Source organism: Chiloscyllium punctatum, chromosome 16 (assembly GCF_047496795.1).
Source record: "Chiloscyllium punctatum isolate Juve2018m chromosome 16, sChiPun1.3, whole genome shotgun sequence".
NCBI lineage: Eukaryota > Metazoa > Chordata > Chondrichthyes > Orectolobiformes > Hemiscylliidae > Chiloscyllium > Chiloscyllium punctatum.
In genome coordinates this window covers 35,367,589-35,383,795 of record NC_092754.1, presented here as the reverse complement: position 1 = coordinate 35,383,795, position 16,207 = coordinate 35,367,589, and the positions used below count along the sequence as shown (strand labels likewise).

General features: G+C 40.8%; 1 protein-coding gene across 1 annotated transcript in view; it reads right to left on the bottom strand.

Moving 5' to 3' along the window:
- exosc10 (exosome component 10) overlaps positions 1-12,601 on the bottom strand; it is a 74,236-nt gene extending 61,635 nt beyond the window's left edge. The window contains exons 1-5 of the mRNA XM_072586723.1: positions 12,452-12,601; positions 10,683-10,819; positions 9,220-9,343; positions 8,608-8,712; positions 8,249-8,411 (exon numbers count right to left, since the gene is read on the bottom strand). Coding sequence (XP_072442824.1) covers positions 8,249-8,411; positions 8,608-8,712; positions 9,220-9,343; positions 10,683-10,819; positions 12,452-12,562 — 640 coding nt within the window. The 5' untranslated portion in view covers positions 12,563-12,601. The remainder of the gene's footprint in view (positions 1-8,248; positions 8,412-8,607; positions 8,713-9,219; positions 9,344-10,682; positions 10,820-12,451) is intronic.
- Between the last annotated feature and the right edge of the window lie 3,606 nt (positions 12,602-16,207).

Sequence of the window (16,207 nt, the reverse complement as noted above, 5' to 3'; positions counted from 1 at the left end):
GAGGAAATGGTGGTTAGCCTCATCGTTCTTGAGGTTAAGATACAGCGTATTAGGAAGGATTTTGACTCAGCTTGAGTGTAAAAACTCAAAGTATATGGATTAATTCTGATGTTTGGAAATTGGAAGCAGAGTTCTCTCATTTGCTGGAGGAAATTGTTTTCTTATTTGCAACTCTGAGCCAAATTTCAATAATACCAGAAGAGAGGTGGCAGATGACTGGAGGACAACCAGCATGGTACAGTTATTCTAGAAGGGAGGATAGGATAAACCAGAAAATTACAGGCCAGCCAGTCTAACCTCAGCAGAAATTATTGGAGTGAATTCTCTGTGACAGAATTAATCTGCACTTGGAGAGGCTGGGATTAATCAAGCACAGTCAGTGTAGTTTTGTTCAGGTGAGTTTATACTTAACAAATTTCACTGAATTTTTCGAAGAAATGAGTGTGTAGATTAAGGTAATACATTTGTCAGTCTATTTGAATTTTAGCAAGGATTTTGAGAAGGTCCTCGTTTGAGACTGATAGCAAAAGCAAGAGCAGCAAAAAATTGAGGCAGAAGGTCAAAGGATGTTTTTATGACTGGAAGCCTGCGTCCAGTGCAGTCTCACAGGGATCACTGTAGGGGGCCCTTCCTGTTTGTCCTATATTTAAATGATATGGCTTGAATGGAAAGGGTTGATCAGTAAGTAAATGGATGATATAAAAATTGGCAGGGTGGTAAATAGTAAGGACGGTATAGATGGGCTGCTCAGATGAAGTGATCAGAATCTGAATGTGTGTGAGGTGCTTTTGGACTGGACAAACACAGCAAGGGAATACACGAAGAACAGTAAGATCCTGGGATCAGACACCAAGGATCAGAGGGATCTTGGCTGTGCAAGCCCTCTGGTTCCTTAAGGTAGCAGAACAGGTACAAGAAGTGGTTAAGAACACATATGAGATACTTGCCTTCATTAACTAAGGTAGAGAGTTCAAGAGCAAGAAACTTATGTACACAATGCCATTAGACCAGAGCTGAAGTATTGAGCACAGTTTTGGTATACACATGTGGGAGGGATTTGATTGCACCGGAGCAGGTGCAGAGATTTATTGGGATGTTGTCTGAGTTTTAGTTGTAGAAAGATTCCATAGATTGGGTTGTTTTTCTTGGAGCAGAGGAAACTGAAAATAGACATGATTGAGATGTATGAAGTTATGGGGGCATACACATGATTAACAGGAAGAGGTTTTTTTCACTTGATGGAAGCATCAATGACCAGGGGCACAGATGCAAGGTAAAGGGCAGAAGGTTAGAAGGGACAGGAGGAAAAATGTTTTCATCCAGAGGATGGTGGGAATCTGGAACTCGCTGTCTGAGAGATTGGTAGCGGCAGAATCCCTAATAATATTTAAGTAGTATTTAGATGTGTACTTGCGATACCAAGGCATAAAAGGCTACCGGCCAAATGCTGGAAGAAGGGTTTAGAATAGTTCGGTGCTTATTTTTGACTGGCTTGGGCTTGAGCAACTAGGAGCATAATTTTGTTATTATTACGCAGTGCAGCAGAGTATTGCTACTTGACACTGTGCGCTACTTAAGGCTCACAATTTGATTTATAAGTCAGTTGCAAATACTGTAGATTCCTTCACAAGGGAACCTATAGGTCAGTTTTGGCTTTCTAAAATAACTCCTGCCAGAATCATAAAATAAGTGGAATATAGCATCTTTAATTAACATTGAAGGTTCAGGGACCTATAGATTAGTAAAATCAAAATGGAGCATTTACAACAATTACTTGGCTCTTCTGTCTGTAAGATGATTCAATACAGCCCTTTTAAACGGTCCATCAGGCAAGTTAGTTTTCAGCCAATTCAATTTATGCAACATGATAGCAAAAAACAGCTGAACATATTGGATACAGCAACATCCTGGCTATAATATTGCAGTTTGGTGTTCCAGAACTCCCCAGGTCTTCTGCCAAGGTTTCTTCAGCACAACTACAACCTGGTCATCTTTCTAAAAATAGAAAACTGCCCAGGTATGTCCACAAAAAACTGATTAATCCTCTCAAGCCAACAATGCCCCATTAGCCTAATATGAACCACTGACAAAGTAATGAAAGGCACCACTCAGAGTGCTGAAGAGCAGCACTTGCACGGCAATCATCTCAGCTTGAGTCCTGACGGGCTACTCAACTCCTCACTCATTTATCCAAGTATGGACCAACAGCAGAATTACAGATGAGGTGAAAGTGACTGTCCTTAACATCAAGGCATCAGTTCACTGAGAGTGATGTCAAGGAGCCCTAGCAAAGCTGAAGTTAATTATGATCAGGGATACACTCTCTTGGCTGGGTATATACTTAAAAGAGATAAAGGATCGTTTTTTTCTGATTGCTGGAAGACATGCATCTCACTCACAGGACACCACTGTATGAGCTTCTTGCAACAGTCTCCTCAACCCAACTATCTCCATCTCATTCATCAAAGGGGGCATTTGTCAATGATTTCAGTGTGGAGCTTTATTCACAAACTACAGAACATAAAGCAGTTTAGGCTGACACATCCTGAATAACATGCAGGCTTAGGCTGATGGGAAACAAGTCACCACATATTTGGCAGGCAATGATGATCTCCTACAAGAGTTTGCAATCAAATCGATATTCAATAGCAAATGTAACCCCACTATTAGAGGGAAAATTGATAACCTATTATTTTAACTTCAGTAGTAGGGAAAATGTTAGAATTTACAATAAAGGATATGATAAGACAGTCAGAAAAGAATGGTGACATTGGCTAGATTCAACATGGGAAATCTGTTGCAGTTTTTTTTTTGAGTGCGTTGAGAACCAGTGCATTCTTTATATTTGAATTTTCAGAGGCTTTTGAGAAGAGCCTATGCAGAAAGTTACTAAATTAACTTGGAACAAATGGGATTGGGGAAAAATATATTATGGACTGAAAATTGGTTAACAGACAGAAAGCAGACAATAGGTTATTTCCAGGATTACAGGCTGTTACTAGTGGGGCATTGCAAGAATCAGTGTTAGGACTTCCAAGTATGCCAAGATTTCTAAGTATGCCAATGACACCAAATTTGTGGGAATACAAGCTGAGAGGATAACTTAAGGAGGCTTCAAAAAGGACCTGGACAGGTTGAGTGAGTGAGATGGCAGATGGAACATAATATGAATAATTATGAAATTATTCATTTTTATAGGAAATTCAGAAAATAAGAATATTACATAAATGGAGTGTGTTTGGGAAGTATGGATATGCAAACAGATCTGTGTGTCCTTGTTTATGAGTCATTTAAAAGTTAATATGTAGATGCAGCAAGCAATTAGGAAAGCAAATGGCATGTGAGCATTCATTGCTAAGAGATTTGAATACAGGAATAAAGATATGTCTTGCTGTAGTTACATACAACCTTAGAGAGACCTCATTTGGTGTTGTGCACAGTTTTTGTCCCCTTATTTAAATAGCATATAATTCTCAAAGTGCAATGCACGTTCATTAGTTTTGAGTTGGGAAGACATGTTGAGGTCATACAGGATATTGGTGAGGCCTCTTCTGGAGAACTGTGTCCAGTTCAGGTCACTCTGTTATAGGAAGGATATTATTAAGCTGAAGAAGGTTGAAAAGTGATTTAACAGGATGTTGCCAAGTATGGAAGGTTTGAGCTATAAAGAAACGCTGGAGGGGATTTTTTTTTTCACTGGAGCATAGGAGGTTGAGAGATTACCTTAGAGATTTATAAAATCATGAGGCACATGGACAGGGTCTATAGTAGGTACCTTTTCTCTAAGGAAGGAGGTTTTCAAAACTAGAGTCATAGAGTCTCACAGCACAGCGACAGGCCTTTTAGCCCAAACTGATCCGTGCCAACCAAAACGTCCGTCCACACTAACCCCATTTCCCTGTAATTGGCCGATATCCTTGTAATCCTTTCCTAGCCATGTATTTGTCCAAATGCCTTTTAAATATTGTTCATGTACCTGCCTCAACTTCTTCCGCTGGCAGCTCATTCCAAATATATACCATCCTCGGTGTAAAAACGTTGGCCTCAGGTTTCCCTTTACTCTTTCCCCTCTAACCTTAAACTGAGGCCCTCTAGTTCGTGATTCCCCAACCCTAGTAAAAAGACTGAGTGCATTCATTCTATCCATGTTTCTTATGATCTTATACACCTCTATAACATTCCCCCTCAGTTTCCTACACTATGAAGAAAAAAGTCACAGCTTGCCAACCTCTCCCTATAACTCATTGAATCCAGGCAACGTCCTTATAAATTTCTTCTGCACTCTTTCCAGTTTAATAAGATCCTTTTGATAACAAGGTGACCAAAACTGAACACAATATTCCCCAAGTGTGGTCTTGTCAATGTCCTGTACTGCAACATAACTTCCCAACTTCTATACTAAATGCCCTGACTGGTGAAGACCAGTGTGCCAAAAGCCTTCTTCACTGTCCTGTCTACCTGTGACTCCACTTTCAGAGAACTGTTAACCCGAACTCCAAGGTCCTCTGTTCCACTTCACTCTTTAAGGCCTACCACTCACCATGAAACTCCTACCTTGATTTAAGTTTGCAAAATCCATGACCTTAAACTGATCTATAGTAAACTCCATTTGCCATTTCTCAGCCTACTTTCCCCAGTTGATCAAGGTCCTTCAGCAATTTATGATAACCTTCCTCACTGTCCACGATACCGCCTATTTTAGTGTCATCTGCAAACTTACTAATTGTCCCTTGTACATTCTCTTCCAAAAGCATTAATATAGAGAACAGTAATGGGCCAGCACTGACCCCTGAGGCACTCCACTAGTCACAGGCCTCCAGTCCGACAAGCATCCTTCCACTATTACTCTCTGCTTCCTACCATCAAGCCAATTTTGTATCCAATTTGCCAGTTGTCCCAGATTCCATGCGATCCAACCTTCCATAGCAACCTACCACGTGGAACCTTAGCAAATGCCTTACTGAAATCATACGGACTATGTCTAACGCCCTGCCCTAGTCAACCTTCCTGGTGACTTCATCAAATGTGTGAGGAGTGATCTCCCACTCACTCACTCCCATGCTGGCTACTCCTGATCAAACCCTGTCTTTCCAAATCCATAAATAACTTATCTCTCAGAATCTTCTCAAATAACTTACCCACCACAGATGCTAAGCTTACTGGTCTTTGTTCCCAGGCTTTTCTCAGCCCTTCTTGAATAACGACACAACATTTGCTACCCTCTCGGCTTCTGGGACCTCACCAATGGCTAACGATGATATAAAAATATCAGCCAGGGCACCCGCAATTTCTTTTCTTGTCTCTTGCAGTGTTCTTGCATATATATCTGGTTAGGACCAGGAGATTTATCCACCTTCATACATTCTAATACATCAAACAGGTCCACTACTGTGATATGGACTGCCCCCATGATATCACCACTAACTTCCCCAAGTTCTCAAGTCTTCATGGCTGTCTCCATGGTAAACACAGAGGAGAAATATTCGTTGAGAACATCTCCCATCTCCCACGGTTTCACACATACATGTCCACTTTGGTCTTTGAGAGGCCCTATTCTCTCTCCAGTTAAGTCTTTTTTTCTTTAATATACTTCAAAGTACCTCTATGGATTCACCCTAATCTTCTCAGCCAAGGTTATCTCATGGTCCCCTTTTGCCCTCCTGATTTCCTTCTTCAGTAAACTCCTGTATTCCCTGTAAACTCCAGCGATTCCTTTGATCCCAGGTGCCTGTTCCTGAGCCACACCTCCTCCTCCTTTCTGGTCAAAGCCTCAATATGTCTCGTCACCCTGGGCTCCCTATTCCTGCCAACTTTGTCATTCACCCTCACAGGTACACACAGATCTTAAACTCTAGCTATCTCACTTTGTTGTGGTTCTGTTCGCCGAGCTGGGAATTTGTGTTGCAGACGTTTCGTCCCCTGTCTAGGTGACATCCTCAGTGCTTGGGAGCCTCCTGTGAAGCGCTTCTGTGATGTTTCCTCCGGCATTTATAGTGGTTTGTATCTGCCGCTTCCGGTTGTCAGTTCCAGCTGTCTGCTGCAGTGGCCGGTATATTAGGTCCAAGTCGATGTGTTTGTTGATAGAATCTGTGGATGAGTGCCGTGCCTCTAGGAATTCCCTGGCTGTTCTTTGTTTGGCTTGTCCTACAATAGTAGTGTTGTCCCAGTCGACCTCATGTTGCTTGTCATCTGCGTGCGTGTCATCTCACTTTTAAAGCTCTTCCACTTGCCAGAGGTCCCTTTTTGCCTGCAAACAAACTACAGAACAACCTCTGAACTAGACAGGCAGAGAATTGAGAGTGCTGATAATGGATTGTACAGATAAAGGATAGCACTTTTACGGGACGTTGAGATCCTGTTCTGATAATCCGAAATTCAGATAATTGATGTTCGGATAATCAAGATTGTTCTGTACTCCAATCAACCCCTGTAAGCACTTGTTTGAATTCCATCAAAATTTGCCTTGCCCCAGTTTAGAAATTGGGACCAGAAAATTTTTAAGCTGAGAGGACAGAGACTTAGAGAAGACATGAGGGGAATTTTTTGTTTTACACAGAGGATGGTTTGCATGTAAAATGAACTTCCTAAGGAAGCGGTGGATTTAGGCACAATGGCAACATTTAACGGTTAATTGGATAAGCACGTGAATAGGAAAGATTTGGAGTGATATGGACCAAGAGCAGGTAGGTGGGGCTAGTTTAGTTTGGGATTATGTTCCACATGGACTGTTTGGACTGAAGAGTCTGTTTCCATGCTGTGTCACTCTATGATTCATTCCTTTGAACCATAAGAATGAGAATAAGGCTAAGGCAGACGTGTACCCATCCTCCCCTTTCCACGAAGCAGGCTGAGAGAGAAGGTAAGACATCTTACCCAAATTCCCCAATTTCTGTTAAGTCCAAGTTCAGCTTAGAGTGTGCCTCAGCAAAGGGGAAACAAGTTCAGCATTACGTCAGCCCCAATCTTCACCCACTAATTATACAAAGCTATTTGGAAAGAAACTGTCAGGAATACTCAGAGGGTACAAAGTGAAATAGATAGGTCAAGGGAGTGGGCAACAAAATGGAAGATGGAGTATAATGTGGGAAAGTTGGAATTTTTTTTAAGTCAAGCACTGAAGACCAGAATATTTTCTGAAAGGTTGAAGCTTCTAAAGGTGGATGTTGAAGACATCTGAGTGTGGTCATAAAATGACATAAAATAAATGTGCAAGTACCGCAAATAGGGCAAATGGTAGGTTGGCCTTTACTGCAAAACAGCTGGACTACAATCTTGCTACAATTGTACAGGGCTTTGACGACAACATCTAGAATACTGTGAGTAGTTGTTTTCTTCATATTTAAGGAAGAATACAGGTAGTTCTCCTATAATGCGTATTTCGTTAATGTAAATGTGCTGTAACGCAATTGATGAATTGGGGACATCGTTTCGAGAGCACAAATGTTTAAAGTGTATATTAGTTATAATGCGGTTCCAGCCCCATTAGTTTAAATGGTGCTGCTATTACATGATTTTCTTGAAGCACAGGATTGCATGAGAATGGAACTACTGCATTATAGCAGAACAGACCGTATACTTGCATTTTAGACAGTACAGTGAAGGTTTTATAGGTTGTTGCTTAGGTGAAAGTTGCCTGATTATGACAGGCTGAATAAATTGGCAGTATATTCTTCTAAACTCCCAGAGAATAAGGGTCGATGTAATTGAAACATAAAAGGTCCTGAAGGGCCGCGATAGTGTAGGCATTAAGATTGTTTCCACCTGGTCAGGAACCTAAGCCAAAGGCAGGTGAAGAATCAGTCACCTGACAAATAATTTCAGACTGAGACAAGGAAGAACTAATCCGAAAGTTCTGAATCTTTGTTACTCTACCTCAGAGTTACAGATTATGTATTGTTGGATACATTGAAGGCTGGGATGGACAGACATTTGAGCACAAATGTCAGATAAATACAAAGCTGAGGATTAAATTTTTCAACAAAACACCATAACTTATTTACTCAGAAATAATAAACTATATACATTTTGCTAACAACGGTGTTCTGAATTTTGGTTTCAATGATTTCGAGAATTGCAATTTTAACCAGTTGTTATCCCAAATTGTAAGCACTAATTTAACCACACAAGATAAACTTTGATCTACAAACTTACTTTTAAAAAAAAACTGCAGCCGAGAAATGCTTGTCAAACAACCCAAGTCAGACCTTATTTACATCAGCATCAGGTTAGTAAGCTTACTGGGTTATACCTGCAGGGAGTGGCTTCAAGGCATTGGGTTTGATGAAGAGCTTTGGCACAAAAGGAGTGTTGGAATTGTCGACCTTCTCTTTGAACTTCACCTGAGGTCGTGGAATGTTTTTTGCATGAAACAGACGGAACGTTTCAGACTTTGATTTCTTCATTTCAGTATTCTGCAAAGGGAAAGTATTGAAAATATTAAGAGCTGCTTTTCACTAGTGATGTGCACTTTTACACAATCCAATGCTTTATTCATTGAGAGATGATTGCAAGTAGACCCGTGACTGTGCCAATTCAAGTCCAGTATTTGCATACTTAGTGCCTGTACTTTTTTTGACCCATGTGCAACAGAAATCAATCCGAACTTACCTTGCGATTCCAGCTGGAGATGATGGTCTTTGGAGGTTGAAGTCCTGCTGGGAGAACTGGCTGCTGATTCTTGTTCACACCTGAAGCTTCATCCAGTAAAATACCCTAAAATGATAAATCCAACAAGAGATCAGGAAAGTTCACATGACATGGAAGTTTAGACAGATTAAAATTCTCAGGGATGTCATTCATTAAAAAAAATCCAACATTTTAGTTGTCAGAGTAAATCTGTAACAAATGTATTTTGAGTTCTAGGTCTTGCTTACTCTCATCTCTCCCTCCTTCCTGTATAGAATATAGACTGGACTCAGGAAAATACTTTGATTAATTCATTAAAGAAACAAATAAATCACAGTATAATAAAAATGGTTTGGGTACAATTTCAAAGTGAAAATGTTAATGAGCAATTTAGAAATATTGTTTATTATTTACTGCAACTCATACAATATCAGTTCACTGTATCCAATCAGACTTGGAAAAACTGCAAAATTCACATATTCCAGCTACATTTTTCTGGATAATTCTGCTACACATTTTTCTCAGTTCATGGGTCCATATTTGCAAAAACATTAATATAAACATAATATACAATAACAGCTGTGTCATACATACAACTTGTTCAAGAATAACATCATTTGCATCCACCAACAAGTCAAATTTGTCCTCCAGTTCTGTCACTTTGTTACGGACTCTGATGTGGCTTCGACAGCCATGATACTGCATAAGCCGACTCATGCTGCAAAATTAAATTTTTGAAAATTAATAATCTTTCGTAGTAAGTCAGTATAACAAGTTCATCCAGAGCAGAGTGATAACAAGACTTATTAACAGCACTGATACCAAAACCCTATTGGAAAACCACTCTTTCATTATTCGTGTGATGTTAAATTTATCACCTAAAATTACATCAATCACAGACATTACCAGATATTTCTTTAATATTATAGTTCTGCTGTCTGAAAGCGAGATTGAAGGATAAGATCAGTAACTATTCTAGTTCAGATTGATGTAGTACAAACATTTTACATTCACATCACCATATTTTACCAAAGTCTGAGTGACAAATAACAATTAACCAATGAGTCTGAACACAAAAATTAGCTTAAGTACAAAAGGAAAGATCTTAATAACATCTGAATATAATATGTTATTGTTAAACACTAGCGAGGAAATAACATGATGGAAGGAGAATCAAATATATACATTGCTGCTGAGATGCTTTCTAATACAGATCTTTTTCAGCCATGTAATAGATGAGGTATCTATCATGAAGGCTCACTTCACTTCAATTCAGAAGTAGATTATAGTACTTTTTGAAGTAGCTTATCTATTCTGGATAGTGACTACATCTTCCCGTTTAATAAGGGCATCCAACCTTCAAGAGCAGCAAACTCAAAGCAGCACAAAAATTCTTGCCATACTTTTTCTCTCATTACCCCAGCAATAATCCAGTATTGTTCTTGTAAATCCAGAAATTGATCATTAGCAGACAACTAAAGTGCAGGTTCAAAGGAAAACCCAATTCCCGTTGTCGTAAGAATATCAGAATTGGAAGCAGCAGTATGACATATGGTTCCTGAAGCCTACTCTGCCAATTATTAAGATTAACGCTGATCACTGACTTCAAGTTCTCCTCCTTACCTGATCCACAAATCTCTCAACAGCCATACAGTTCAATATGTATCCATCTCAGCTTTGAAAATACTCAATGACCAAGAGTCCCAAAGCTCTGTGGAGTACAGAATTCCAAAGATTCATACATTTCTGGGTGATGAAATGCTCCAGCTCCATTATCTGATGTTTACAGATCCGACCCGTCACAGGGCAACTGTGAACCACTGTTAGCAGTATTCAATTGATTTCATTCCTTTCCAACTTTAGGAAAAATAATTGGAGAACCCAAATTGCTATCTTGCCTTGTCTCAGTAAATGTGACACAAACTGGGAATTAAATCTAGAATATTCCATATCGGTATCCCTAAGTGATGTTATTATCTGCTCTGACAGCTAGAAGTTAAAGTACACATTTTTGCACGTTCTCTTGATTAAAAAGTGCATCTGTTATGATTTCTCACCAGCTCAGGAGTCGATCAGCTTGGGTGTCACAGAAAGATTGAAATCCAGGGAAACTCCGGTAAAAGTCAAACTCATCACCGGGTTGAGGAAGCCCATTGGAGGCTTTGGTAGTTGAAACCACTGTTCCCAAAACATGCTGCACAAAGGGGAGAGAAAAATACACTGACTGATTAGATGTTATGTCCCTAAATCACAAAGCAATTTGGTAGCCCAAAATAAAACAAGATCAAATGTGCAGTTTTGGTCTTTTTATTTAAGGAATGATGAAAGGGCAGCATGGTGGCTCAGTGGTTAGCACTGCTGCCTCACAGCACCAGGGACCGGGGATCGATTCCTGCCTCAGGTAACTGTCTCGTGGAGTTTGCATGTACTCCCCATGTCTGCGTGGGTTTTCCCTGGGTGCTGTAGCTTTCTCCCACAATCCAAAGATGTGCAGGTTAGGTGAATTGGCCATGCTAAATTGCCCGTAGTGTTAGGTGCATTAGTCAGGGGTAAATGTAGGGGAATGGGTCTGGGTGTGTTGCTCTTTGGAGGGTCACGTGGACTTGTTGGGCTGAAGGGCCTGTTCCATACGGTGGGGAATCCAATCTAAAATCTAAATGTGTTGGAAGTGGGAAGAGTTACTAAACAGTTACCTTGAAGAAGGGATAGCCTAATAAGAATAGGTTTCTTCTTGTAGGTGGGTTGAGAATTAAGTCACACTGATTTAAAATTACAGGTTGGCCTTTTAGGATAGATGAAGGGTGGAAATGGCAGCTGATGATCCTTTGGATGCTAGTGGGATAGTAGATGAGGACAAAGGGGATCCTATCACTGTTGTGAGAGGGAACAGAGGGGATGAAGGCCAAAGTGTGGGAAATGGAGAGGGATTGAGGGCCAAAGTGCAAGCAATGGGGTCCCTGAGAGCCACAGCTGAGGAAGAAGTTGGATATTTTGAATGTCCCCTTGTCAAAGTTGACATCATCAGAACAAATGTAGTAGAGACGGAGGAACTGAAAGAATGGAATAGTCTTTACAGAAAGCAGGGTGAGAGGACATATAGTGAGAGTAACTGTGGGAGTCAGTGAGTTTGTAGTGTATATTGGTGGCCAGCCTATTCCCAGAAAGGGAAGATTCAGAGATGTACCAGGTGAAGGTGCGAGCGGGGTTGAAATTGGAAGCAAAGTTGATAAACGTTTCCACTTCCAGATGAGAGAAGGAAGTAGAAGAACTGGAAAAAGGAATGTTCCACATTACCCACAGAGACAGGCATAACTGGGCCCCATGTGGGTACTCATGACCAGACTGGTGTCCTGAAGAAAGTGAGAAGGTGTTTAAAGTGAGGATGAGCTTGGTCAAGTGGAGAAGGGTGGTGGTGGAGGGTGAGAACAGTTCAAGCTTTCTTTTCCAAGACGACATTGCAATCCCGAGACCATCCTGATTGGGGATGGATGAGTAACGGGATTGTGCATATATTGGGGGAAGAAGCGCCTGCAGCCCATGAATTAGAAATTTTGAAATTAACGTAAAGTGTCAGAGGAATTGTGGATGTAAGTGGGAAGATATTGGATGAGGGGGATAAAAAACAAGTTGAGCGAGGAAGAGGTGAGTTCTGTGAGGAAGGAGCAGGCAGAAGCAATTCCCAGGTCATCCTGTTTGTGGATTTTGTGAAGGAGGTGGAAATGGGGGGAGAGTGGGGGGAGAGTGGGGGGAGAGTGGGGGGAGAGTGGGGGGAGAGCGGGAGTCCCGCCATTCCCTCCCCCCGCCGCACAAACACACCACGACCAACCTTCACAAAGCTATCCGCGTCACTGAAACCCGGGATGGGGCCGTCACCGCTGAGAGGCCTCTCTCCCGGATCCGGATCCAAATCCTCCGCCGATCTCCCCCGCGCCGCCATCTTGCAGACTAACGAACCCTCGCGAGGGGGAGGGGCGGTGAGATTGATTCTCGCGAGAGTTGGGGTGTGTGTGTGGGTGGAGACTGACTCCAGAGGCAGAGCCAGACTGTCAGAGGGCGTCACGTGAGGACAATCCTGGGCGGGCCCGATGGCGCGTCACGTGGGATGAGTCCCCAGCCTGGCCACGTCGGCACGTGCTGTGGGACTCTGGCCTAAGGCGCCACTCTTGCGGTGGTAGTGTATCTACCTCTGAATCAGGAGGCAGAGGTTCAAGTCTCTACTCCTCCAGAGGGGTGTAAAAGACAGGCTGATTGGAAAGTATCTAGGCTACTGGCCTGGCTCCTACTCTTGCTCACCTATTCCCTGCCCAGATTTGCTTGGTGGTCACTCTCTTGCAGTGCTGCAGCAATGCTGCATTGTTGGAGATGCTGGGTTATGAACAAGAGGTTCAATTGAGACCTGTCTTCCAGGTGTGAGACGTGCAGTGCTAGTGATATGAGGAGCAAGACGTTTTCCTCCATGACACAAACAATACATTGGGTAACCACAAAGGTATTTGTCTGGTTAGCATGCAAAACAATACACTGTATCTCAGTACACATGACAATAATAAATCAAATCAAACTTCAGAACTTTAAAAACTGTTCATGGATTGAAAGCATCAACAAAGATAAAATACACATGGAAAGAAGCAGCAATAATGGTGTCTGGAATAAATTAAAGTCAAGGTCACATTTGTACAGGTTTGAAAGCAATTAGCTAGGTCTCTGAGGAAGACTTAAAGTTACATAAAAGTGTTTTATCAATTGCTTCATGAATGGCTGCCTCACACCACAAGGACAACTGATTGCCTTTGTTACGAGATGACGGTGAATCCCTCTGTTAATTAAACCAAACACCCAGAAAAGCTCAACTCATCTTGTAATCTGTTAAAATACGAGGGACAGTGAACTCCCAAATTCCACTATTTAAAGAAAATAATATCAATTTATATTTTACCTCTAAAGGTGAACATTAAACAATTACAATTTAAGCTCCTTCTTTCTCAACTGCTTATTACCTACCTCCAACTCTACAACAATATGCTGTTCCAATAAGGCACTTATTAAAATTACATCAACTTAATTTTAAAACCATACAGCCACTGTTGTATGTGATTTCATTCTTCTGGCTGCTGAATTCCCTGGGCTGTCTTCTTTCTTTTTAGTGTGAATGTGTTTCGTATGAAGAAGAATCTTTGATAGAGAATGTTTCCAAATTCTTGGATTCCTCTGGATCTGGATGGCAGTTGCTCTCTCTACAATTTTCAAAACATCTGCACTGGATCGTCTTATTGGTTCGATGTTGGCAAAATAATAAATTTAAACTTGACAGGGTTTTAGCATCCTGGAACATAATTTAAACTGATTAGTTAAATTCAAACTGTTGTCAAAACAGCAACCAAAACTCAAATATCTATTTCACAGCCAGGTACAGTACACGCCTTCAACTTCATAACACCTTGCTGAAGAATTTAATGAGTTAACTCCAGGAAAGTTTTCTTCAACCAGGAAGTTAATGCTAAACATAACAAGGAATGGGGAAGCTACTTCTGATAAGAAGGCAAGCTACAGATTTTGCAATAATTTGGATGAAAGAATCATCATTATATGACATCATGGACCTGAAGGATGAAAATCTATGTGAGAATCTAACATCACAACTATTCAGCAGCAGGATTTTGACGAACAGTGCAGAGGGTTTGAATCCTGGGCTTCCAGAGACTGACACTGTTGGTTGGAATCGTAGCTAAATTCCAATATTAATCAGGTAAACACCAATGACTTGTGAGGTTTTATTTGCTTACTTTAACAGAGTTATTTTGGTTACCAAATGCAGTAAAATTTAAGTCATTGTTTCAATGTTTGATTATCTGTGAGATTTCCTAATAAGTAGCCAAATTAAATGAAATTTGTGATTTACTCACCTCAAAGTGTTTTTTAACATCTCCCCAAATTCTTAGGTTATGACCCCTAATTCTAGAATCTTCAGTCATTGGAAATTGTTTATCTTTGCTATGCTGTCTTTCCTTGTTAACACCCTGAAGACCTTGATTAGATTACCCTTTAACCGTCTACATTCTAGAGAATCAAGACCTAATTTCTGTACTCATAACTTAATGCCTGAAGTCCAGATATCACTCTTGTAACCCTGTGCTGAACACTCTCCAGGACTAAGTCATCCTTCCTAAGGTGTGGTCCCCAGATCTGCTCACAGTATTCTAAATGGAGTCTGACTAGGGTTTTGTATAACTGTAGAGTCAAAATGTGTGGCATTGGAAAAGCACAGCAGGTCAGGCAGCATCAGAGGAGCAGGAGATTCAACGTTTTGGGCATAGGCCCTTTATCAGGAATGCAGTATAACTGAGATATGATGTTTTCATCTCTGTACTCCAGCACTTTAGATATGAAAGCTGCATTCCACTAGAATGAGATTTTATTGCAACATGTATTCAAGTACAGGCATACAAGGGCACAGTGACAAGTTTACAATATTGCTATTCACAGTGCCCACCTCAGATACAAGGTATGCTGGTACAAAGTTTTAGGTACAAAGTAGAAAAATAAAGAAATTAGTTAAAAGTTCAACATTGCAATTGTCAGTATAAAGAAATAAGAAATAAAGAAATAAAGTAAATAAGTAAAGAAATAAAGTAAATAAGAAATAAAGTTAAAAATTTCATTTATAGTCCTTTCTTTAGCCATGGGCCTGCAGTTGCTCCATGCTGGGCTTTCCTCATGTAAACTTAATTTCTCAATCACGTGCCTCTGACCTGCCATCTGGGCTCACCAGCCGCTTCGCCACAAGCTACCAATGTCCTGCTTTGGTGCTGCTCCAGAACTCAGCTGCTTCTGTGATGCCACCAGAATTCTGCTCGGGCACAGCAACAGCCTCTTGGCTGACTGCCAAACCCCTCATTCTGGGCTCCCAGACGCTGCCATTGCCTCCACGATCAAGCTCTCTCCAAAAGGTAAGTAAAGAAGAAAAGAAACTATAAAATGAAAAAAGCAAGAAAAGAAGAAAGAAAAGCAGTCGGAGGAGACAGGCTCCAGCTCAGGAGCCCTACCATCTTGGATTAGCCTTCTTGACTATTTTCTGCACCTGTTCGTAGTATGTTAAATAGCTATGCATCGGAACCCTGACATCTTATTGGACATCTTGCTGCTTTCTGAGGCCATGGAAGTCTCTACTTGAATGCAAGTCTTTATTTACTACAATCACATTTTCTTATCTAGATTTTTGCCCACCAATGGGTCTGATAATTGGCTGACCCTGAAATATCAACATTTCCTTTACAAATATTTTGTGACTTGCTGCATGTTAAATTGCTTTGCACTTTGTTTTTTATGCTTGCTGGTATTGTGGTTTGCATAGCATCTGAGCTGGCATCCTGCATTTTAATGGATTTTCCAGTTACTCACTTGTGGAGACTTCTACAGGAAATATAAGATTGGTGAAATGTCTAAGGTTGAGCTCAGATCAAAGAATAATATTATTACAACTTATATGTAATCACTCAGAAATAAATGCAGTATCTGTATGCATGCTTCGATGTGCTGTATGTGTAGAAACTCTTTATGAAGAGCAGGTCGGCAAGCAGGAAAC